Source organism: Euprymna scolopes, chromosome 13, assembly GCF_053919585.1.
Source record: "Euprymna scolopes isolate OS-2025 chromosome 13, ASM5391958v1, whole genome shotgun sequence".
Classification (NCBI taxonomy): domain Eukaryota; kingdom Metazoa; phylum Mollusca; class Cephalopoda; order Sepiida; family Sepiolidae; genus Euprymna; species Euprymna scolopes.
In genome coordinates this window covers 129,668,798-129,696,758 of record NC_136494.1, presented here as the reverse complement: position 1 = coordinate 129,696,758, position 27,961 = coordinate 129,668,798, and the positions used below count along the sequence as shown (strand labels likewise).

At 33.0% G+C, this 27,961-nt stretch overlaps 1 protein-coding gene across 1 annotated transcript in view; it reads left to right on the top strand.

Moving 5' to 3' along the window:
* The window catches only part of LOC145292193 (cilia- and flagella-associated protein 65-like), a 2,765,874-nt gene that overhangs the window by 2,609,060 nt on the left and 128,853 nt on the right, over nt 1–27,961 (top strand). Inside the window, exon 40 of the mRNA XM_080138498.1 lies at nt 7,416–7,656. Coding sequence (XP_079994624.1) covers nt 7,416–7,656 — 241 coding nt within the window. The remainder of the gene's footprint in view (nt 1–7,415; nt 7,657–27,961) is intronic.

The following is a 27,961-nucleotide window of genomic DNA, read 5'->3' as shown; positions in this document are numbered from 1 at the left end:
TATAAATGAATTCTGTATCTCTACAAAGCCGTCATTCACCTATGTATGAAGTATTTTTGTTATATCTGGGCTAGTGCATCCTCAACTCGTCTATTTCCCTTAGACAGGGTCCAAAAACGAATTTTCAACTTAAATCCTACACTATGAACCAAACTCCAACCCCTGTCCCATCGATACAATGTTGGGTCCCTGCACCTGTTTTACAAGTATTTTGATGGAATGTGCTCTGATCAACTTGTGTCCCTTCAATGTAAATACCCTCGACTAACCCAACAAGTAGCAAAGTCCTACCTCTTCACTGTAGAGATCCCTATACGCCGGAAAATCTACTTTAGTTTTTCCCCTTGGACTGCTACACTATGAAATTACCTTCCTGCTTCCTGCTTCCCTGACTGTATTAACACACAGAAATTTAAATGTAATGTGAACAGACATTTGGCTGCTGAAGTCCCTCCATAGTCTCTGTAGACATGTACCCAAGTAGTAGGTCTGAGGTGAATAAGAATAAAACAAAATCTTTTGTATTTAGATTTAATAGTCTTAAATTCAAGTAGAATTCTATAGAAAAATTGTCAAATGTCTATTTTTTTTTTTTTTAGATGTTTCCTTCCTGGTCTATTTGTTGGTCTGTCATTCTTCAATTTGAAATGAGATTTTCATAATAAAATGTGCAGATAGAATATATGTGTCCTTATAAGAGAACTATTATTCGATTTGTCTGTCATCTGAAGTTTTTAGTTGTGTGCAAGCGACTCTATAAGTCACTCCATTGGTCGGTCGGCCTGTCCGTAACACTTTTGTGCTTGGCCTTTTTGGTTAAGATCAAAGGTCTGTTGTTAATAGATGCTGTTCTTAGCTTTTAAAGCTTTTCTTGGTCTTTTGGCCAAGATCAAAGTGTAGTATTTGTTCTTACTACATGCTGTACTTATGTTTGTAACTTTGTGATATAAAGTGGGGGATCACTTTTCTGTATTAATTTAATGTAAAATGATCACCCACTTACAACCAGTCAGTCTCAAAGCCATTCAAGTCATTCTCCAGATCATTCAAGTTGTTTGTGAAGGATTCCAGTTATTTTTTAAGCATTCAAGTCACTCTTAAGGTCATTCAATTCATCCTTAAGTTCATTAAAGTCATTCTAAGTCATTTACTTTTTATTTATTTAAGTCATTTCAGCCCATTTTTCGGTCATTTTAGTTTATCTTTAAGAATTTCATGTCAATCCTACATTCACGCATTCATTCATTACACGAGAGCATGCGACTAATGGCTATCGGCCTTGTTTTACAACAGTTTTATTTATCTGTTACATCTAAGTTTTAAATGGCATTTTAATATGTCGTTCTTAATTTTAAATAGAATTATATTTGGCTTGTCATACTTCAGCTTGAAATAGAATGATATTTGATTTGTCATACTTAGGTTTGAATTTCCTTTGGTCTGTCATACTTAACTTTAAATAGTATTCTCTTTTGTCTGACATTTTTTTGTTTGAAATAGTATGGGGGAGCAGGGAATAGGTAGCATGTTAATCTGCCAGTCACACTTGAGCTTCAAGTAACGCAACGTCACATGCGGCCGCAGCCAAGATTGAACTCACTACACAAGTTTGTAGTGTAATTCAAATTTTGTCCATAGCTTAAAACTTGATGCTTTGCTAGGGCCATCAAGGGTATTTTTTATCATGATGCCATCACTAGATGGGTTGCCAACCATGCCTTAAGAGAAGCCCATTTACCTAATTTGGTATTTTACTTTGTGGTACATACAGCGCCTCGCCTACCCAAATGGCCATGCATCTGGTATTGGCCAGGCTCAATGTTGCTTAACTTCAGTGATCTAGTGAGAACTGGTGTGACAACGTGATTGCACCGTACTTGCATACGTGCTGCAAGTAAAATCTTCATCTTCCAGTCACACTTGAGCTTCAAATAGCATCTTCATTGCTAAACATACAGGTCAATGGACGTATCTTGAGATTATTTGTTCTTGTTTTGTATAAATTTTGTTACTTCCGTGTATAATCATAGTTCTTTTACAGGCAAGAAAATTTCATATAATCAAACAATAGAGTCTTTTGTGACAAATGCCATATCTTATCTAACATCATCTCGTTTCTTGTTTTTGACAGAAACTGATTTATAATATAATGAATTGATTTTCTGAAAGATGTCATCTATTGATAACTAAAATTCCTTTTGTATTAAAACCCTAAAATGCAAACAAAAACATGAAAGGTAATTGACAATTAAAAATATCTGATAAATAAAAACTGATTCTCCTAGACAACCGGTGATTTATGACATTGAGAGAAAAAAGAAATAATTTCTTTTTTTTTATAAATGTATTTCAAATATTTAGTTTTAAATTATGAATAAAAATAAGTCACTGCTTTTGGAGAGTAGCAAATGGCCAAATAGTTACTAGCAATCGATTAAATCGGAAAGTAAAGTTTGCTTCCAATCGGATTCAACCAGACTTACAGATGCATTAATATCCTTAGACAAGGTATGAACCTTTCCTTAACCTAACTATGGATAAAATAGCGTTTCATCTTTAAAACATAGTTTATAGAGAGATATAAGTGACCCTGTCTATCTCTGTTTGGAACGGTCTTTATCAAACTATTGTCAATTTTGGGTTTACAAACTTGAAACTTGATATATATGGGAGTTGAACATATGGAACAAATTCGATTTGGTTTTTAGCCGGTAAAAATAACTATTATAAGTAATTAACAAAATGGAATTTGGCAGCCATAAGTCAACTAAGCATGTTATTTCTACGCATGCACAAATATGAATTTATAGGTTTAACAAGATCTTTTTTTTTGGGGGGGGGGTATGGACTTTATTCAGATGGTAACAAATATTGCTGGACAGCTATATGTTTTGGTTTCAATTCTAGCTGATGGCACCAGAGTTATATTTTTATTAACTTTGAAAGTCACTACTATATATTGGGTACAATATAACAATTGATATAGTATTTAATAATAATAAATACAAAATCTGCATTAAATATATTTAAGCGCATTTTATGACTGGGCAACGCCAGGCGGCCTACTAGTAATAAATATAATACAAATACTTATAATCATAATGCATGGCATTGTTTCTCCTGACATTTATGTATTAAGTAAGCTGGCGTTGCCCGGCCACAAAATACGTTTAAATATGAGGTTTTAATTTATACAAATTTTTTATTTATTATTATAGAGCAAATTCTGTGGATTATTATATTGTACCCGATATATATAATAATTTGAAAAGTTACTTCTGTGCTATCAGTTGGAATCAAAACCAAAACATTCAATACTCCAGACATAATCATTATGTAGCACTTCAGCCTTCGTCAATACCGTCTGAGTTATCGCCAGATGGATAAAAAGACTAAAAATTAAGGACTTCAAGATAAAAATGTATGTGTGTATACTCAGAAGATAATCGATTTACCTTTTCCTAGGTCGACTGTTTTTTTTTTTTTCAATTTTGATCTATAAGCAGATAGTTTTACAGGTTGAAAATTAATTTAAGTATGCTACAGGTCCAAATACCCTATATATCAAATTTCAAATCTGTAGACTAAATATTTAGACAGAAGTTTGGTAGAGACTTTTCGCACACATACATCGATAAGGTCACTTTTATATATATATATATATATATATATATATATATATATATACTAGCAGGCTGCCCAGCATTCCCAGGTCATAAAATATGCAAATATTATATTTTAATTCATACAGAAACTGAGACATGTGCATGCGAGTATTATGCTTTTTTTTAAACAGTTCACTTCTTGTAAGTAAAAAAAAAAAAATACTCAAGCTGAGATCGAAACCAAAACCTAAAGGCATTGAGTCAAATATGATAACTATTAGGCCAGCTGGACATGATCTTTAGAAAAGTGTTTCAAACCTATTTATTCTTAACAAAAGGAATCTGTCATGTGAATGATTCACGTATGCAAATTCGTGAAACAGTTGACAAATAGATAAAAATCCGATGATCCACCCCATATACCAATTTTTCACTTTTGATCCTTAGCAGCCCTTTTTTCTGATTAAAATGTTTTCAAATGTCTGAATACCCCATATACCAAATTTCAAGTCTGTAGATCAAAAATTCGTTGACAGTTGTCCTCACAGACATTTTCATATATATTAAATTTATTTATACAAACATTAATGGCTACATATGTGCATACATGTTTCTGTAATCACCCGCGTTGGGGGATTACGTCTTCAGGCCAAGAATCACCGTCGAAAACTGATATTTCAACCAAATACATTTTCCTATTTCGTTTGTCAAGTTAGAATGTAATCTGTATGGGAGTCATAAAACGGTCAGAGGACAAGTGAGGTCTTTGAAGATAATAAACATCTTTTTTCTTTCCCTTTCTCTTTATCCATCCCATCTTTTGGTTTTTATGGCATAAGGTACTTGAGAATTTAGTATTTTTGTCTTGCAGTCTGTCCTCTGACCGTTTTATGACTCCCACCCAGATTACATTCTAACTTGACAAACGAAATAGGAAAATGTATTTGGTTGAAATATCAGTTTTCGACTGATTCTTGGCCTGAAGACGTAATCCCCCAACGCGGGTGATTACAGAAACATGTATGCACATATGTAGCCATTAATGTTTGTATAAATAAATTTAATATACCTGCTCTGTTCACTCATTGAGCACTCTTTGGTAGACACATGTTGTTTCATTGGATGTACTTCTAGGAAACTAAACTCTACTGACTATATATATATATATATATATATATATATATATATATCCATATGCTAGAATGTTTTCATCTTAAATTCTATGCAATTATGCAGAATGTATAAACTATGCATAAAAAGAATTATTTCTAATAGTGAAATGAAACCAATCATCTAATAAAAGAAACCATAAAAAATGAATAATTAATGCTCGTTTTTCAAAGGAATATGTAAATTAGTTACCCTTCATCTAGTCGCTCGCATATCCATGACTGGGTTCGTTTTAATTATTTTTAAATAAAATGTAGGCTTTTAATAACAATGTAAGAATGAGAAAAAAATCAACTTTATAGGTATATAGATTTAATAAAATTATTAATTCTTTTTAAATAAGCCAACATGTGATATGGCAAAAAACAAAGAACTCATTCATTCATTCATTTGTATGAATCATATATTGTTGGCATTAGTTATTCTGATCTTGTTCTAGTTAGAATTCTTTTTGGAAAGACATTGTAAGGGATTGCATAAAGGTTGCCAATATCCCAAGTGAACATGCTTTTGTGGAATGAACGATTCGAACTTGAAACACCCAAGTTGTCAACCCATGTCATCAACTACTAAGCCACCATCATCTGATAAACTTTTTAAGATTTATCAAGAAAAATACCAGAAACTTGTCAAGTTGTTTCAGCAAACAATTAAAAAGTGCATTAGGACCCAATTGAAATGGATTGTAAAAGGTTCGCAGGTCCTTATATAACACCCTAATGAAAACAAGTCCTTATGTAAATCCTTAATAAAAATAATAAGAGGAGCAGCAAAGAAGGCATTACTGAAATAGGAACAGCTGCCACCTGGGGGTTGGTTCAAAAGGGCCGGTTCATGAAACAATATAATAGCATGAAATGTGTTAAAACAAAGAACATGATATTTAGGATTATCAGATTATTGGCTTCAAGAAGTAACCAGATATTTCTTAACAGAGATCTTAAACACGGGAAGTGTTGCACTAATAAACCTTTATCTTCTCATATGAAGAAATTTCCTTGTGAGGCCATTTGGTTATTTTCTGGCCAATCAGCTTGCTAGGCGCATTGATTTCATCTATCCTCTGAAAAACTGCTTCAGCTCCTTTCAGAATCACAGTTGGTCAGCAGAAATAATCCTGAAAGTAACAAAGAAAGCTGCCACATTTCTGTCTCCTGGATGCTCAAGCATCGACTACCTTCACCTGAAGTGCTATCAGACTTTTTATCTTTCCTTTCTTCACTTGGACACTGTCCAACTGTCTTTCGCCAAAACTGAATGGTAAATTAAATACATCTTATTATTCTTAGACAAAAAGATTTTTTTTTATTTCGTGCGATGGTTTTGTTATATATTTCAAATACATAAAGGTTTTTATTTCTATAGAAGTGCGATTGCTGTAATGATTATCGTTGTCTGATGCTGAGTGTTCATATCACATATGGTCTGTTTTAGTTTTGTAATGATTATGTGATTTATAGAACGACATCAAATGCTTGGATTGCTAGTGAGTGATTATTTAAAACCTGAAAAGAAACAGACTTTTGAAGTAGCTGAATTTTATAGACTAGGCTTTTTAATCCACTAAAAACAGGCAACCTATTCACCAAAATACAAACTAACCTTCCAAACTTGGTTCATACAATAACACACCAAAATTTCTGCAAAACCTACATGCCTTTCAATAATGTTTGTATAATAAACAGACTATATACCAGCTCTGTCCTGCATTGAGCACTCTTTAATAATCATGTGAGTTACATGGGATTTACATCTAGGAAACCAATCGATACAACCGGTATATATATGACTTTTAATGACCATAGAAAGGTTGATAGGTCGTTAAGCACAAACAAACAAAAATGGGTAAATGTTATAGCCCATTCATTTAACATGATTACTTTATGCCAAATCGATGGTGTAATATGGTTAAATTTTTGTTCATTTCTGCGTTAAATACTAATTCCTATTAATCCATATTAAACCCTAACTCTGCATCGAAGGAATACTATTATACCTAGTTCGCTGTACCTTGTAATAACAAAGGTTCATACATATTTTTGGAAACTAACTGGCTAAAACTAAGTGGAACGGCTAGACATACAGAAAAATTAAGAGCGGTACAATCTAGATAAGTTAATATATAAAGTAATCCACCCACATGGGAAATTATGGTTAATATTTACTGTGTTTATATAAAAGTGATCAATAATAAATACAATTTATTATTTATACACACATTATTTGGATACACATTTGCAGACATATTTCAGTCAAGCTGTTAAAAACGTGCAAAAGTTATAGCCTACTCACTAAAAATGAGTGCTTTATGCTAAATTGATGGTGTAATAAAAATTTGTACTGATGTTTATATTAAATACTAATTCTTATTAATCTTTAACTGCATCGATCATCACAATGAAAAAAAGAACCATTTTATTTTGAGAAATGTTTGGATTGCTGGCAAGTCTTACGATTTTAAAATCCGAAACCTGAAATGAAACTGACTTTTAAAGCATTTATGTTTTCCGAGTGTAACAAATTTTTTTCGGATTTTCATTATTTTATTCACTATTTTTCATTCATCGTTTTTTTTATTAAAAGAATAAAACCATAGAAGTATTCAAACATAATATCCAAGATATACTTGTCTATTTTCAGAGCTCTCCTGGTCGACACTTACTTCCATGACGCTTTAAAAAGCATCCAATATGAAGACGTGCCTTATTACCAGCAGTTTGTTCAAGAAGTACCAACACGTCATCTTAATAATTTAAACATTGATGAAAAGAAAATCAGTTTAGATCAACTTTCTTCACAAAGCAACAAGAACCGATCAAGTCCAAGTCCATTAATTCAAAGTATGACCATCTCAACTCCTATTCCTAATATAGTGGATGGAGTAAGTAGATTTTTTACTTTTTCTATTTCAACTGCTATTTTGCTATTTAACGTTCTATATTTCTAAGTTAACTAATAATCCTATTAACAAAAAAAAAAACAGCCTAAGATCTTTGAAAAGCTTGTGCAAATGTGTATACCAAACGTTTAAAAAAAACCGGTTCAATGTTTCATATTATCAGACAAAACTTTCTTAGTTCATGATTATTAGGTTCGACCTTTTGGTCTTAAATCATTGCGATTGTTATCATATTTATCATTGATTTAAATTGGTTCTCCTCTTCAAATACGAGTCATTATTAATGATTATCGTTATATTGATTTTTCTTGAGACTTGAACATTTACATCAATAATATATATTTCAGGTGTATATGACATCTTCAATTTTCTACAACGTTAATTCTTACGTTCGCTTCTCTATTACCTTTTGTGTGTGTGTTTGCATATATAACTGTATTTATAGCAAGTAGCCATAAATATATTTTCATGCTTCTTAGCTCTATGTATTGAAAACAGTTAAAGTAAATAATGAATTATATATAATATTTCTCTGTGTCTGTCCATTCCACTTTTTATCAGAAACTACTGGGCCAATCTGGCTAAAATTTTCCATGGACCTTTACATATGATCTGATGCAGCGAACTAATTATTATGGTATCCATTGATGTAGAGATAGGGATTAAAAGGGATTAATCACCACAATGCCATATTTACTCTAGATTTTTTCTTGAAAACTACTGAGTTGATCTAGCTTAAATTTTGTATGGACCTTTGTTATGTGTAGATTACTAAGTACTATGGTATCCGTTCAATGCATAGTTAGGGATTAATAGGGATTATCATTTGCAAACATCTCTGAAATGTAGCTGAAATCTGCTGATTGGGTTCCTGCCAAAATTCACCAGAAAGAAGACCTTTTGATATTCTACCATCATGCATTATGATAACATGAGTCACACTATGATTTCATCAGGTAAGGTAGGTGTTAAGGGATAAACTGACCAACCAAATAAATGCAGTTACATGTAAGTGTTGTGGCATTTGTCACTTGGTTGTAATCACAAACACATACCGGTTGAGGTTCCAATTTCAATCAGTCTGGCAGAGATTGGATCATTTTGGTAACTTTTTATCTAGCATGCTGAGGTATTCGTTCCAGGTAGTTCTTGGAAGTGCAACCCTTCAGGCATTGCCTGCCGTCTTTCAAGCAGAGGGAGTCTATTGCTTACTGCCCGAGGCACCTCGACCAGGCAGTACTAACAGTGCTGCTCAGCAATTTTTAAAAGGCCAGAGTGCATATCCTTGAGGAGCACTGGGCACCTTTCAACCCTTTGTCGTATTTTCCTGCAGTGACAAGGAAGTAAATACTGTGATTTGTGACAGTTATGGCCACAGAATCATGACATGTACTTCTGTAACATTCCTTTGTTGATGCAAAATGTTTTGCTAATTATACCACCTTGTTTATCTCGATTAATACTGGCCTGAGAGGTCACAATACTAAGGATGTCTCCAAAAAGGTGTTGCTTGAAACTTCATTTTGTTAAAATGTCAACGAAAATTTGATGGAGACAGATGTTTAACTAGTCATCTATCGACATCCAAGAAGAGTCTAAGACTCACTGGCATAATCAGATTGACCCACCGGTTCTTGGTGGATCACAGAAGTTAAACAATGTTGAGTTTAGTCAGTACCTGATGAGTGACAGTTTAGAAATTTCCGGTGCTATATGTTGGAGGACGTCCACACCTCCCTGTGAGAGTTGAAAAAAATTAATGTCGTTATCTTCCCTAACAGCGATATACATGTGACTGGGGACCGTTTGTGAATTGTATACCTCAATGAAACTTCCTCTTATGGAGGAAGCTGATTAAACCTGTTTCAGTACAATATATAAATGTATGCTCAAGAGAGAAGCTATGCAAACTTGGATCTTTGAATTCGTTACCAGCTTCTTGTGTGATTATACTTGTGTTTTTTCAGTAAAAGAAAAACTAGCAACTGCTCACCAAAGCATTTACTTTATTCGATATCGATGAAGAAATGATGTCAGCGATCATTGAGCAAAGGTAAAGTTATGTAGAATTTCCAGCTTATGATCGGCGATGATAGTAATAATGATATTATAATTAATATATATGTGATGGAAGCATCATTAAGCTGTATTGCAATGTAATGTTAGGGTTAACAAAAATATTACAGAAAGACTAATAAGTATTAAGAATAAGAAAAATAAACTAAAGATGAACAGAGTAAGTTAACAATCACCAGTCGGTGCTTTAAAGCCCCTGGAGATTTTATTCTCTATTTTTAATAAGAAAAACAATCGATTCAATTCTCGTTATTTAAATACTATATTACAAGTTATACATTACATTATTCTTAAGCAATTCATGTGTGGTGATCTCAGTCAGTGTAAAATTACTAGTGATTAACGAAATTTGATATCCTTTCCTTTATATACAAGCATCCTGGTGTGCCAGTGTTTGAATGAATAAGCTTATGTCCATTAGTGCCCAATATACACTATTATTATATTATATTCAAATTTTGATCACCCCATTCCCATTGTCAATTGTTTGCTACCAGGGTTCTTTTGACTGGGAGTGGACGGGGGCTCAGAAAGGGGAGTTCTCATGTCAGTAAGAGGAATGCATTCTCTAGCCGTCTGGTTCCCAACTGTAGTCTGGTCTCTTCCTAAGATGCTGCCAGGGATTCGACCCGGCTGAGAAAGCTTCTCCTTGATTTCAGTCATTGGACCATTGATTCACATCTAGAAGGAGATAGCATTCATCACTGACAGTCTTTGTGATCTCTAGTTGATTAGTAACTTTCCATCTCAGGCGCAATACCTCAGGTGACATTAATTGAGATACATTTCTTTAATCTCCTTGAAGCACACCGAGAATGAATAAGGACCCATTTTTAATTCTTGCTTCAATCCGTAATCCCTCATTAACTTTTATATTCTTTTTTTTTTTAAGCTATATACTTTTCACGTAATAGATAAATAAAATGCGACACTTTCTTATGGATGTCAAAGGCTAACACAGATCTCATGATAGTTTTGCATTTCATTTGCTTATAAGGAAATATACATATATAAGTACGTTTGCATGATGTATTTTTCAATATATATGTAGTTATAGGTGTCTATCTCCAAAATTGATAAAGGTGTTCATCGACAGGAACTAAAACTTATATATAAACAAAATCAAGGTTCTTGAGCAAATGCATGTGCCCAGTATGCACACACTCTCGCGTCAGCGTTGACTGTACTGGTTTCGACATGTTCACTGGATGCAAAATGGCAGGATCCTCAAAGACCTAGGAAAAACTCATAATCAGCAAGATAAAAAGGGGTTTCCTCAGCTTCAATTCAAAGACTTGTGCAAAAGAGATCTGAAAGTGGTCAGCATAGATCTTGGAAGCTGGGAGGCACTTTCTAATCAGCACAATCTATGGAAACACCAGGTCATCAACAACCTCAAGAGATTCAAGGATAAATTGTCGGTCATGGCAGTAGAAGCAAGACTGATGCAAAGGACTGCACTACTTTTTTTTTTTTTTTTTTTTTACAAAGGCATCACCACATTATCAAGGCCCAGAGGCCACTCAAGGATAAGGGTTAAAGAGTGTACAGTAGAAGTTGGTCAATATAGTAATCATTAGTAATGAAAATTTGGTAAATTTAATAACTTATATGGAACGGCTCATCAAGAACTTATTTACCTTAGACTTGAACACAACCATATTGTAGTCAGCCGGAAAGCAGGAAAACGGAAGACAATTCCACAGGTGTGCAGTTCTAAGAAAGAAGCTTTGTTCATGGAATCTATGTTTAGGTTTAGGCACAGATAAAGAGTGGGGGAAATTATTGATAGTGTTTACAGCTAGACGAGTGTTTCTTGTGAAAGTTTGGCGAGGGGGGACCATAGATTGAAGCTCAGTTGAACACTTTCCATGAAAATAACGATACATCAGAGACAAACTCGCAACATCTCTTCTGTGAGATAAAGGTTGTAAGGAGGAGAAAAGGACATCTCCTACGAGGCTACGAAGTCTATTTTGAACTCTATCAAGGCAGGACAAGTCCTTTCTAGCAGCTCCTGCCCAGATGTGGCAACAGTATTCCATCCTTGGACGTACCTGGCTCTTATATAGATAGAGAATAGCATCAGCAGTGAGATATCTACTGGATCGATAGAAAGATCCCACCATTTTTCCAGCGGCCTTGGCAACAGATTTGATATACGTGTTCCATTTAAGATCAGGAGTAATGGTCAAGCCCAGAAGCTTGTCAAAACTTGAGGCCCCCTGAAGACGAGAGCCATTCATTTCAATTGATGACAAATGTGGATTAAAATGTTGATGATGTAAAGAGAGAAGCTTGGTTTTAGATGCATTAAAAGTAACCAGCCACTCCTTTCCCCATTGTACTACATGCTCAAGATCAGAGGAGAGAGAATTGGAGAGTACTTGCTCGTTTACTGTCTTAGATGTGGTACCATAAATGGTAGTGTCGTCAGCATAAATGTCTACAAATGATGTAAGGATATGATTTGGAAGATCATTAATGTAGATCAGGAAAAGAGTTGGGCCCAGGATGGATCCCTGAGGGACACCGGCATTAATACTGTGAGCTTCTGATTTTTGCCCCTCAACTACTACTCTTATGAACCTATCAGAAAGAAATGATTTAATAATTGAGAAGACTTTTCCAGCTATACCATAGCTAGCGATCTTATGAAGTAAACCTTTATGCCATACCCTATCAAAGGCTTTAGATATGTCAAGAGCAATTGCCCTAGAAAGATTGCCACCGTCGAGAGATTTGCTAATCCTATGCGATATAACTGTAAGGACATCTGCTGTAGATCTAGCAGAACGGAAACCATATTGAGTGTCACTAAGAAGGTTATTTTTGTTGAGATGTTTGATTACTTCTGTATTTAACACAGATTCTAGCAACTTACTCATGACGCACAGGAGACTTATTGGCCTGTACTGAGAGGGGGATGAGCGATCACCTGAATTCTTAAATACAGGGCATACTGATGAGATTTTCCAGGGAGATGGGAAACTATTCTCCTTAAGACAACGTTTAAACAGTTTTGTAAGTATGGGCGCTAGTTCAGTTTGAAGTTTTTTGAGTACTATAATTGGAATACCATCAGGGCCAGTTGCTTTACTCGAATCAAGGTTTTTGATTAGCTTGGCAACATCACGTACAGATATACGTATATCACATAGCATGTTTTCTGATACAGGAGGAAATATTGGGGGTTGGCGGTCTTGGTCGCAAAGGGTAGAATTAGCTGCAAAGTTCTTGACAAAGAGTTTGGCTTTGTCTGATGCTGACGAGATTACCTCAGGTCCATTGATAATAGTTGGGATGGAGCACACGCTTCTGTTCAGGATTCTGTTTGCTATTTGCCAAAACTGGTGGGAACCAAGCCGCTGCTCAGCTACTTTGGACTTAACAGATTGAGCATACAACTCTCTTGCGTTCCTTATTACTTTCTTACAATGGTTGCTGGCAGTCCTGAAAACGGCTTTAGTTTCCATACATCTATTACGTTTGAAGCAGTGGAAAAAGTGATTTCTGTGCGCAATGGCAGCAGCACATTCTGGAGAGAACCATGGCTGGCTGTTAGGTTTTTGCTGAAACTTTTTAGAGGGTATGAAATGGTCAATACCTACAATTAACCATTCAGTTAGGTCTAATACTATAGAGGACACATCCTTTTTAAACATGGAATGCAGAGGTAGATCAGATATAAATGTACGGAAGCTATCCCAGTCAGCCTTAGTGTATCGATATACTGTACGATGAAGTGGTACGTCTGGGGACTTATTACATTTCATTTTTATCTTAATTGATACAACAGAGTGGTCGGAAGATCCAAGAGGCGACAGAACAGAAACTGAACATAGTTCAGGGCAAGTTGTGAGAAAAAGGTCTAGTAGGCTCGCATACTGGCCGTCATTATCGGGCACACGGGTAGGTTCCTGAACAATCTGAGTGAGGTCATAGGCAATGGAGAAATCATGACAGAACCTCCCCTCATCATCGGTCTTGTTTGAGTGGGTCAACCATTCGACGTTGTGAACATTGAAGTCTCCACATACGTGAATGTTAGCTGAAGGATAAGTAGAAAGGACTTGGTCAATTTTCTCAGATATGCTTTGAAAGATAGTAACTCCGCTGTTGTGGGGGCGATAGAGAGTAAATATAAATGCAGTAGTGTGAGCTAAAGCAACCCGGAAGCACATATAGGGTAAGTTAGGATCTTCCCTGGAGATGTCCCTCCCACATGGAAAGCTATCTTTAATATAGGCACATATTCCATGCCCATGGCGATCTTGGGGGTCAGATTTAGAAGTTAAGTTAGAGTATCCTGTAATTGCAAACTCATCTAGGGAAATAGCCTGTCCAATGCCAGTTTCACTTAAAAATAAAAGGTCTGGTTTAGTCTCCTGTAATTGGGTTTCAACCTCTGGAAGGTTAGAACGTAGACCCCTGATGTTGGAGAAGGAGACATGGTAGTAGGGGTCTACGTTGGAAGTTGGAGAACCGGGTTTAATCGTGTATTTTTTCTTGAAACTTGTCATGATGAAATTTTGGAATTTGTGGACTAGGTCGACAGATTTACTTAGAGCAGGACAGAGAGGGGAAACTAAGAGAGAAAAAGAAACGAAGAATTTTTTTTTTTTTTTGTACCACATGATAAGGTAAAGCCGTAACAATTACCCACTAGTATGGCATCGAGAGGCCCCACCAGAAGCTACTGCATGGTCCAGATTCCATTCACCAAATGGCAATACAGCAGCCCCAGTACTTTGCACCTGCTGATAGGACAGCCTCCTTAGTGGTTAATCCAAGGTTCGGGTCCCTGACTATCAGGCGGATAACGTCAGCCCAGACAAAACGTTTACCTCCAGCACCCTTACTAGTGACATGGCTACAAGGATAGACATAGAAACAGAAAATTTCCACCAACTCTGCCAACTGTTCGCGCAAAAATACTGCCAACCTAGAAAACAGCTTTTTCTTCTCCCTTTGTCAGAAAAATCACTCATTTAAAAAATGAGGACTGAGAGACAAATAAGAAGAAGCGAGAGTAACCGGAGCTGCCGATAACGCATCCACAATGCGTTTTCTACTCTCCATTAAAAAAAAAAAAATAAATAAATAAATAAATAAAAAATAAAAAATAACTATTAAGTATTGTACTTAATAAAAGTCCAACGGACCTGTTTAAGGGTAAGTATGGTGATAGATTCCCCTCCCATGAACTAAAAATGAGTACAATTAGGTAATCTATTTTTGCAATCAACTCGGTAGATAAATAAACATTTATGGACGAGAGAAAAAAAAAAAAAAAAAAAAAAAAAAAAAAAAAAAAAAAAGAAGCTAGCATTTAATACAACAGAAATACATAAATTAAATACTGAAATAAAATGTAGTTATTAATATTTGAATCTTAAAATAAAAAGTGCGAATTAGTAGAGAAAAAAATCACTTATCACAACAACGCATTCCGTCTCCAAACTAGTGAAGAATTTAACTTTTAATAGCGTTCAGAAGATTTTTTTTTTTTTTTTTTTTTTTAAATTAACCGTTAAGAGAAAACGTGATTTTATTCTGAAACTTTAACTAATCACGTTTTAAGCAACTTATGATATAAAACAAAATCGGATGGGGGGGGGGGGTTTCTTCCGAAGTTAGTTGGTGACGTTATAAGTAATTGCGAGATAAGATGGGAGCCAGAAATTAGGGGTGGGGGACTGAAAATGATAATATAATGGATTGATTATACAATATTTAAGATCAACTTGGTAGATAAACATTTATGGACGAGAGAAAAAAAAAAAAAAAAAAGAAGCTAGCATTTAATACAACAGAAATACATAAATTAAATACTGAAATAAAATGTAGTTATTAATATTTGAATCTTAAAATAAAAAGTGCGAATTAGTAGAGAAAAAAATCACTTATCACAACAACGCATTCCGTCTCCAAACTAGTGAAGAATTTAACTTTTAATAGCGTTCAGAAGATTTTTTTTTTTTTTTTTTTTTTTTAAATTAACCGTTAAGAGAAAACGTGATTTTATTCTGAAACTTTAACTAATCACGTTTTAAGCAACTTATGATATAAAACAAAATCGGATGGGGGGGGGGGGTTCTTCCGAAGTTAGTTGGTGACGTTATAAGTAATTGCGAGATAAGATGGGAGCCAGAAATTAGGGGTGGGGGGCTGAAAATGATAATATAATGGATTGATTATACAATATTTAAGATCAACTTGGTAGATAAACATTTATGGACGAGAGAAAAAAAAAAAAAAAAAAAGAAGCTAGCATTTAATACAACAGAAATACATAAATTAAATACTGAAATAAAATGTAGTTATTAATATTTGAATCTTAAAATAAAAAGTGCGAATTAGTAGAGAAAAAAATCACTTATCACAACAACGCATTCCGTCTCCAAACTAGTGAAGAATTTAACTTTTAATAGCGTTCAGAAGATTTTTTTTTTTTTTTTTTAAATTAACCGTTAAGAGAAAACGTGATTTTATTCTGAAACTTTAACTAATCACGTTTTAAGCAACTTATGATATAAAACAAAATCGGATGGGGGGGGGGGTTTCTTCCGAAGTTAGTTGGTGACGTTATAAGTAATTGCGAGATAAGATGGGAGCCAGAAATTAGGGGTGGGGGACTGAAAATGATAATATAATGGATTGATTATACAATATTTAATATCAACTTGGTAGATAAACATTTATGGACGAGAGAAAAAAAAAAAAAAAAAAAAAAAAAAAGAAGCTAGCATTTAATACAACAGAAATACATAAATTAAATACTGAAAACTTGCCACCAGATTCCCCCCTTCAGGGTATAGAACCAAGATCAGACATGATCAATGGACGCCAATAATGAGATGTGTGTGTGTGTGTGTGTCATCCACAGACCATACTGTTTTGTTTTTACAGTTCATCAGTGTGGCTAGACAAGTAAGTGTTTCAAGCTGGAATCGAAACTCCACCACTGAGCTAACAGTTTGCGATTCTACCTCTGTGCTATCATGCAGTACTGGTCAAATTTAAGTAAAATCTAGATGTCAAATGTAAACATCTTTTCAGCAAACCTGTGAACTCAAACTAGTTTTACCTAATGAGCAATGCCTTAAGAATAATGATCTGTTTGTGATTTCCTTACGATATAAATATATATATATATATATATATATATGAGATTTAAAAGAAAATACAACATAAACTTAGTCTAATCTCATAAATTTATTTCAACCCTCTATAGCTTTTTCAAATGAGAAGACTTAGTCAGATTAGTGTCTGAGTTCGAAAATGTGAGAAATTTACAACGATTCTGTATTCATTAAATGGGGAACGAAGAGGAAAAGGAGGAATAGAGGAGTAATAAAACAAGGTTCAGATAAAGGAATAAAGAAGATGAGAAATAAAGCAGAGAGGGAGCAAGGAATGGAAAAACTGTACTACGTTCGGAGAGAGAGAAAATAAATGTGGAAAAAAGACTTAGAAAAAATAAGACGAGTAGGGATGTAGAGGGAAAGGTGACCCTGAAAATCATACCGGTTGACATCTGGGACCAATGTTGATCCTCAAGACATGTCAGCTAAACCGTTTAATTGGAAAATAAGTCACTATTTTTAACTTCTTATTCATCAAGTTAAAACTAATATATTAAGATATATTAAAACTAATATATTAAGAAATATTAAAACTAATATATTAAGAAATATTAAAACTAATATATTAAGAAATATTAAAACTAATATATTAAGAAATATTAAAACTAATATATTAAGAAATATTAAAACTAATATATTAAGAAATATTAAAACTAATATATTAAGAAATATTAAAACTAATATATTAAAAAATATTAAAACTAATATATTAAAAAATATTAAAACTAATATATTAAGAAATATTAAAACTAATATATTAAGAAATATTAAAACTAATATATTAAGAAATATTAAAACTAATATATTAAAAAATATTAAAACTAATATATTAAGAAATATTAAAACTAATATATTAAGATATATTAAAACTAATATATTAAGATATATTAAAACTAATTAAGAAATCCGTCTTGTCTCTACTATTATATATACTAGCATTTCAGCCCGGCGTTGCCCAGGTGTTTGGAGGTGTATGTTGAGCAAAAAAAAAAAAAGTGGTAGTCGGAAGGCAGGGCCGAACCCGTACCGTGAAGGAGGAAAAGGATGGGGAAAAACGTGACGTCTTTGCTGTTACGACCACCGCCAAACCGCAAGTGGCGTAGGTTCACATTAAGGCTAGACAATCGAAAAGAGGGGATGACTTTCGAAAATATCAGCGAAAAAAACGACCCCTCCCTGTAGAAAAGTGCCCAGTTGAGGGTGAAAAAATTAATGTTTTAGCCAATTTTTCGGTATTTGTCGTCTGAAGGGTCGAGCTTCCAAACAATACTGATCTTGTGAAAATCCGTTGTCTCTGTCAAAAGTTTTAGGTAGACATGCAAACATACATTTATATATTGGTAGCTCAAATTTTCGACCCACACCGATTAAAAAGCTTGCCCTATCTCTGAATACACTTTATGTAAAATTTCAAATGTTTAGACCAGAAATTGTCTGAGTAATTTGGTAGAGACTGCAAAGGTCAAATTTTTTAAAACTTTGACCCCTATTATGACACCTTAACCTTTATTGTTTTGGACTCAAATCAAGTTATTAAGTTAGATCCATGTCCAAGGAACCTATATCTAAAATTTCAAATTGTTATACCCAAAATTGGCAGAGGAGTTTGGTAAAGTTCTCAAAGGTCAAATCATTGAACTTTGACCCCTTAACAGACAAATTTCTGTCTGAAAACGGATTGCAAAGATTTTTCCAAATCTCCATACCCTGTATATCAAATTTCGAGTCTGTATACTGAAAATTGACAGTTATTGCATAGGAAAATGTACACAGACAGACAGACACACACACACACTTTCACAGATATATAGATTAGATAGGAGAATAAAAAACGGGTGAAAACCCCGAGGTACACTGTCTGCAGCAATCATTTGCACCGACCCAGTTTATCAGTGGTTCCAAAAAATTTGAATCATCCTACACTAAGCTAATTGTCTGAACCTCATATGTCGCGATTCTTCAAGAGTCTCTCTTTCATAAATGTGTGTGTGTATGTGTATATATATATATATATATATATATATATATATATATATATATACACACATACTTATAAACAACAGTCAATTTCTCTTAATCTGTATGATTGTTGATATTACACCTGCTCGTATGACTTCTTGTCTTTTCATATCTAGTTCTCAAAAAAGACGGTCTATTTATATCTATCCTTTAGTATTTTGTTATCTTTGATTTGTGTCTTAGTAATCACAGTGAAAAGTTAAAGCCATCCAATTGCTTGTAAGAAAATCAACTCATCGAAATCACTTTTAGAATCTCCTTTTTAAAGTTTCTTCCACATCTATCAACGTTCATTTTATCCTCTTAATATCTTCATATTTTATTGATCGTTCCAACTGGATGAGAAACTAACTGAACGTGCTTCGATGGCAATTAATCTTATTAGTCACAAAAGAAATAAATGAGATTTTTCCTTGAAATAAAATCAATTTTTTAAAACAACTTCATACGATAAGAGTAAGAGTCTCAATCCTACTTGATGAGTTTGCAAAACGTGTTTTTTTACAGTCCACCTATCATCGATTAGGTTTTTACTTTAAATTTGAAAATTTTATTTTAAAAATTGATTTATTTTTTTCTGAGGCTTTCGGTAGCGTCCACCCTAATGATAAAATACTATAATGTTTGAAAATGTTTCCTTCATTTTGTTAGTGATGTTGTCCAAGGGTATTGGCTGCAAAAAGGAAAAATTGTACGTCCGATCTCGTGAACAATTCTATTATGAAAATCAAATCTGATGTGCGCCACGTGGTTGGCCCAAAAATTTAATAGAATTAGTTATTATATCTTTTAAACACATTATTTCTAATGTTAAATTTGAAAATGTTAGAAAACCCGACCAATGCTATATATTTTTTTATTAAATGAAAAATCTTTTTTTTTTTTAATTATATTTTTTGTGCGAGATTTTCAAAGGTTCTCCTTAGATGCCGGAGAACCTTCCGCTTTAATAGTTTCTTTCCTCGAACAGCTAGATTTTGAAATTCTCTCCCTGTTTCCTGCTTCCCTGAGTGTACTAACATGTTGAAAATTAAATGTAATGCAGACAGCCATTTCGCTTCTTAGCACTTTACATAGTGCCCCATGTAGACTGATCCCAAATAGTAGAAGTATAATATAGAAGTCCCTTGCATCTAAGCGGCAATATGTCATGTTTTGGCTGAATAATAGGTTCCATACTATCCTGTTCTATCACCTTTGCCTATTTTACAAGTATTTTAATGTAATGTGCTCTGACAAACTGGAAGCATGTGTACCCTTTTGATGTAAATACGCCCGACTAACTTTTCAAGCAGCAAAGTTTCACCCCTTCACTGTAGACGTCCATAAATGTCCAAAAGCCTTCTAATTAATAATTTTTTTATTCGAACTGCTACATTTTGGAATTCCCTTTCTCTTTTTTGTTTTCCCAACTGTACTGAAATATTAAAATTTAAATGTATTGTGAACAGATCTTACTGCTCAACTTTCTACATAGTGCCCTGTAGACCTGGTCTCAAATAGTTCCTCCTTACGCCCAAGTGACAGTATGTTTTGTTTATGTTGAATAAGAGTAAATACATACACATGTATACACAAACACATATATATACACACATGTACAATATAAATTTGTATTTATATTTTGCCAAACATTTGCAAATAACTCGGTCTCGCTTATGATTCATTTAAAAATGCATCTGTTTTAAAGTGAAAGTAACGCATTATGTTAATTCTATTTCAGTTTTAACTTGTGTATTCGAGATTTAACCACAGAAAAATCCACTTCTGTTTGTTTCTCTCAAACGTGTTCAGCACATTCCAGCCGGCAAACCGATAAAATGAATCAACTTTTTTCTTTTTCTTTTTTTGTTACAAATTTTAATCCGTGAGTCTTGTTTACAAGATTTACTTTAACGAAACAGGTTTTCAAGTTCACTGCTGCTAATTGAAATGCTTTTAGCTCGCAGGATGCTAACAGCTATTGGAGAGATTGACCAGTTTTCAAATAAGAACCTCCTAAAATGTAATACATGTTAAATTCATGTAAAATGTAATGAATATCTTGTTCAAAGTTTGACAGTGTAAAAGAACATTTCATAAAACCTTGGAGATTATATATATTGCGACATATCCACGAAGGATGTTCCAAAAGTAATACTTCCTATTTTTTTTATTCCGGCTGAATCGATCAAAAGTGATTTCAAATTGAATTGTTTGTATGATTGAACTTATGCATTCATGACTTGAAAGTTTCATCTTTCTGTTGCAGATATTGATGGTGTGAGACTCTAAGAAAACAACTTTGTCATGAATGTGCATCAGAAGCAGATATGAGTTATTGAGTTCCTCAATGCAGACAAATTAAAATCGATCAACATTCACCGGCACTTGTTGAACGTTTACCGAAATCGTATAATTGAAAGTTACCCTCCACTTTATAAAAAAAAAAAAAAAAAAATGATAATGCTGATATCACACCAAATATTCGTGAAGTGTCAGGGAGGAAGAAAAACCGAGGGGAGAAAGCAACTCCCCCACTCGATGAGTTCAAAAGAGGAGTGGGACCTTGGGAAGGTTAATTGACATTCAAATTCCAATGAACGCCAATGGTCTTTGCCAGCAAGAAATTGATGGCAAACGACTGTTGCGATAATGAAAATTCATTTGCAAAGGTTATCGACAGAGGTGGAGAGTAATGGAAATTTGGGGTCGACTTATTGTCATCTATACTGCACGGAACACTACAGATTGTTGACAGAAATCTTTGATGATGACCAATGTGAAAACTCCTAATGAGTACAAATTATCATAAAGTATAGTCCATTATAAATGAAAGGGGACACTAAAAGAGCGGTATTACTTAAATCATAGCTGGAGAGAAATAGAGAAAAGCGACTGATTTTAGGATTTTATCTTTCATATTTTTATTTTTTAATATTTAACAGAATTCAGATTCAAAAAATCTAACCCGAGCTCAACAGAATCAACGAATGACTTGACAGTTTTTCTATTATAACATTTAAGTTATCCGAGTTCTTTTTTTATGTTTATCATGGATGCTGCAGTTGAACTAATAATGAATAACTATTTTCTTTAATTGTAATACTTAAAGATTGTTCTCCAGCTCAACTTAAAATATAAGCATTGATCACAAATATTTGCCTTATAGCTGATACACAAGAAAAAATAAATTCATACCTCCCCTTTTTAAATGCATTATTGAATTTTTGTTTTAAATTTTTGGAAGATACGAAACTTAACTTTCTTATTGAATGCTTATTTTTATTTCATCATTAGCAGGGCGTGCCTGACCTTGCCAATCGTAATACGCTTAAATAGTGTTAATTCATGCAGGTTTCGTACTTACAATTATTACAGAGCCAATTCTCTATTGAATATATATATATATATATATATATATATATATATATATATATATATATATATACTAGCAAAAGTACCCGTCGTTGACTGGGTTCAAAAACAGGCTACAGAAAATGGACTGATTTATGAAAGTATGATAGGTTATGAAAAGGAAGGGTTGTAAAGAAAGAGCTTCGAATTTGGGGGTATCAAAGCCAAAGCAAAATATGATGAAGTAAAAATAAAATAAATAAACACCATAATTTATTATACCATACTTGTTCACACTGAAACACTTATCACAATAGTCTGTGGATCTATATTTAAAAAACCTTGTTAAACTTTGTGACATATTTACATTCTATGGAGGTCAGGCACGAACGAACACCCCATAATTTTATTATACCATATTTCTTCAAACTGAAACATAATTATCAAAGTATACTTACGCAGATAGATATGAAAAGTCTTTAAAGTTTGTGCCTATTTCCATTCTATGGAGGCTAGGCGCGAACGCAGACCCCACAATTTTATCATACCATCTCTATTTAAGTTAAAACATACTTATCAAAGTATTATTATGTACATCTATATTAAAAACACTTGTAAACGTTTTTTTTTAATTTTTTAATTCCATACTTTGTGGACCAGGCGCGTATGCAGACCCCACAATTTTAATGAATCATCATTATGCCAGATCAAACATACCCATTCCTGTGTCTCAATACATCTTCTATCAGTATATGTGATCAGTTTTCTATAATAGTCAACCGTATAAAAGCCTATTCGTGATCAGACAACACAGACATTCAGCTTATATATATATATATATATATATAGTACGGGTTTAAAAAAAATACTAATTGAAATCAACACATTTAGTGCTCCAGCCGCTTTCGCTACCATTAGAGCTAACCCAACAGATAGATGAGGAAGTTATAAAATTAAATCACGTTTCGCTATGATTAGTTTAAGCATGCGCAAACTAATATCGGTAAGTTGAAATGAACATTTTGCATTTCAACTTACCGATTTCTTTATGCGTTATTCATCTATCCAAACAAAGATTTTACTCATTATTAATCATCTTTGATGTATCATTCCTATTATTTTGGTAATTTCAGTGTTATGTAACCAGTAGTTTACTAGTTCAGCGGTTAAACATTTATACAAAGACAGACACACATACATAATCTTTTTTATTTATATAGATTAGAATAATGAACAATACAGAATTAGTAAAATTCCTCCAACAGAACAATTTAGCGTCATTTTTTTTTTAATTCCCTAGCAGAGATATGCTATTAAACTTTATATTGCGAATCCTTATTCCAATTTTGATGAAAACCATTGCATGATTTTTATTCCAGAAAAATATATATATAATTTATGGCTTCGGGGTTTTAAAAAATATGGGAAATTCTCAGAATCTCGCCTAATTTGTATCTAATGACTATGGATAAAATTTAATGAAAATATTTTTTATTTTTAAATGGATGGCAGTGCTTATATTATGGCTTCTAAAACGTTTTAAAATACATCAGAAAGATGAAATTTGGAAATTATTTATAAATTGATGTTAAATTTTAAAATTCATACCCGAATTTTCAATAAATGTTTTCGCCTGCTTTTGTGCCGTTTGAATTAAACTAAATATAGCCTACATTTGAACCATTACGTGTAGTCGACGTTTTCCAAAGTTAATAATGATCAAGTAATTAGTTTAAAATTATATGATCATATCAACATATCTAACTTTGTATCATTTTCCATGTTTTCTTGCAAATGTTACTTCGTAAATTTACAAATGGATTTTTTATGGGATTCAATTATATAATATATTTAATTTGGAAAATAAATGGTAGTGAAATTGCTTAATGGAAAATGTTTGCTAACTTTTGTATTTCAAAACATAAATAAATAAATAAGTTCGACTCAAGATGTGAAATAGTTTCAAAATTGTTTCTAGACAGTTAACCTTTGACCTGTCTTAAAATCAGTTTAGCAATAATGTTTCTTGATCTACGTTTTGTTTTTTGTCTTTACAAATTTGTTTAGGATTTTTCTGTTCAACTTCATTTTTCAATCAAATCAGATAAATGTTTTGATTAACGTCAATGTTGAAAAAGAGGAAATGTTTTTGACAATTAAATTTCCTCTGTAAACAACAGAAATGTTGATCCTGCATTCATGAAATATTCACTTTAAAACAATTTATTTTTCATTCTTTAAATCTGTAAGAACGCCATATGAAATATAAGATGCATTTTTATTTTCTCATATTTTCTTTTTCTTTAAATAAATATCCAGCTTATTACAAACATGTACACGAAAATAAAAAATGAAAATCAATCTATTTAGGGAATTTTCTTTTGAATAAAGTGTTTTGTTCATAACGTATGCTTATTCGCATATTGATTTTTCTTATGAGCTTCCACAAATGTTGAAAGATTTATAGAATCAAAAAAGAAAACCTTTATTTTTATTACTTTAAAGCTGTTACATTCTCAAATGTTATCCGCTTGGTTAAATGAGATTTTAAATATAACATTAAACTACATCCCAGTGATGCAGCCTTAATCTTGGAGATAACCCAGATTCGTTTCTCTCAGGCAATTGCTTGAATAGTCATCTATATAAAGTGACAATCATTTTAATTTAAAATATATAGTTTGTAATTTATACATAGATCTATTTTCTTTATCTATGATTTGCTTCTTGTTAGATCATTTGTTCAGATGGTTCAATCCCCCATTTAGCAGGATCTTAAATTACAGATATTATTATTATTATTTTTATTTTTACACATTAAATTCTCGTTTGATTTTCCTAACAAATTTAGTAATTGATTATTTTAATTTATGGAAACTGTTTTGACGAAATCTAACAAGGGTGTCCTTGACTTATCTTACAGAAAAAAAGTCCAACTGAGTGAGATTTGGAGAATGAGATTTCCATGAAGTTTTGTTTTGTAGAGATTACTCAATCATTAAGGATGTCTACTATTAACTGAATGGAATGTAGGTTCATCTTATATACACATTGCATTTGATGGACAACTTCCATAATGTTGCAAAGAACTCGATAAAGAATTCTATGATAGATTTTGATGAGCAAGGTAAATTATTAAATTAGCGACCAATTGACAAAAAAATAATCCAATGATGTCAACATCTAACACCAAAAATAGTTTTCTCCTAATGATGACAAAGCCCCTACAACCGTATTTACAAATGCAAGAATCTTCTTAAACACTGAAATTCATAAATACTGTACAATTTGGCTTGGTTCAAAACATGTTAAAGCTAACATGTGTTATTATTAAGATATTACTAGCAAGACCCATGGAAATTCCACGGAATGAGAAATGTTTTCATGAAGCTGATATTTTTTTGGATAGCGAAAAAAAAGGTTTTTTGGAAAGAAAACTAATAACATACAGCAAATATGAATTTAACATTTCTATGAAAATAGTGTCCATTGTATTTTAAATATAAAACTGACCCCATAAAGATAAATTAATAAATACTTATAATAAATACTCAGAAAGTAATAATATGCTACATAGCTCAATACAAATAATAAAATGATATTTTAAGAGAATCTTTAATTTACTTTTTCAGTTGAAAATCTCTTGGCAAACAAGGTTTCTTTTTTGCTCCGTTTGTTTTGTATGTCCCTTTTTTGTGTAACGTTTCACTGACTTCTTTTGCAGTATAAAAACACACACACACACACAGCTGTATGATTTCCAGATTTGCCTTTTTAAAGCATTTTTTATCAGTTTGTTTTTTCTTGGGGGGGTAAGTAGTTTGGCCTTTAAAAATTGTATTCGACTTTTTCAAAGTCTAACGTACCGACTAAATAAGGAAGGAAAAAAAACAGATTAATCTGTTAGCTATAATTAAAAAAAATTAGTTATGGGTTTGTGTACCAAGTGTTATACTCTTATTGATGGAAGTCAAAATCAGTTCTTTGGGTAAAAGGTTTCATTAGGTAGGAATATCATTAAAGAATGAGGATTAAGCAGCTTTTATAGTCTGTTCGTTTCAGAAATTAAAATTATCTGCCGAAAAAGAGAAAACAAACGTTTTTACCGATATATGATATCGACGAATATAGTTCAATAATTGATACATATGAAGTGTGACAAAGTAGATCGATTTGGGAAGCTTTTGGAAAGTTTCTTACAAAAATCTGAATCAATGCATTTTCTAATTGAAGTGAATGCAATATGTATTCACTTGGCCAAACGTATAATGGCAAAACTACTTGTAAAATGCATATTGCAGAATCATCATATACTTGCTGCTGTACAACATAGTGTTGATAATGCTGCAAATATGTCAATTCGTTAACGTGCCCTTCGACTTTATGGAAAAGTCTGTGTGATGATCTTAGTTTACACCCTTACAAGATTCGACTTGTGCAGGAGTTGAAGCCAAATGATTATCGTTCATGCCATACATTTGAGGAATGTGCTGAAAGAAACATTGCTATTGATCCACAATTCCTATCAATTTTTTCTTCAGTGATTTTTTTTTTTTACACAGTGATCATCACTTATCAAGGCCCGAAAGCCACTTAGGGATAAGGGTTATTGCAAGTACATTGCGTTAGTGCGGAGATTTGATGAAGTGTTTACTTAAGGGGGCGGTTCATTAGGAATTTGTTAACGTTGGACTTGAAGACATCCAAGTTGTAGTCCGGTGGGAAGCAGGCAGACGGAACAGAGTTCTACAGGCGTGCAGTTCTAAGAAAGAAGCTTTGTTCATGGAATCCGCGTTTTGATTTAGGCACAGATATAGAGTGATGAATCACACTTTTGGTTGAATGCCTATGTCAAACAGAATTACCAAATTTGGTGCGATGTTAATCTGTAAGCTAGGGTCGGAACACGATTACACCCAGAAAAAGTCACTGTTTGATGTGCTTTATAGGCTAATAGAATCATTGTTTCATATGTCTTCAAAGGTAATAATGGTCAGAATGTAACAGTCAGTGGGGATCAATACTAAAAATGTTTTCTAATTTCGTTCTTCAACTGGAAGCATGTTTTGCAAACATGTTTCAGCAGACCAGAGCTACATAGCATGTAATACGATCAATTTACTGAGAGAAACATTTGATCAATGAATAATTTCACGAAATGGACCTCCTCATTCGGGCGATTTAGATTATTTTATTTGGTGTATGTAGAATCCCATGTCTTCTGATAAACCAGACAACTTGGAAAACAGCATTTAACATGTTATTGTCAGCAATTTATAGTTATTACAGTAATTTAATGCGTAGAGTATGCAGAAATTGGATATCTAGATTATACCATATCAGCAGGAGGAAGGAGTCATGCCTGAAATTGTATTTTAATTTTGAATGCCAAAAATTAATCTTTGGAAGAAACCACCTATTTGTATAATAAAGATATATTTTTTTCTGGGATTTATTTTAAAGCTTCAAAAAATGCATCCATATTATGAAATACAGTTTTTAAGAAAAGAATAAATTGTATTAAGTAGGAAACAAATGCAAAGAACCTTTCATTGTTACATGTTGGATTTGTGAAAAACAATCACTCCAATCTAGACTGGAACTTTTCGGTCGGGTTTATTTTTCTCCAAGTGTATAACTCTTCTCAACGTACTTTGTCTCTTGATTTCTGGGCAAAAACTTTTGAAACTTCTTTTCTCTCATACAAA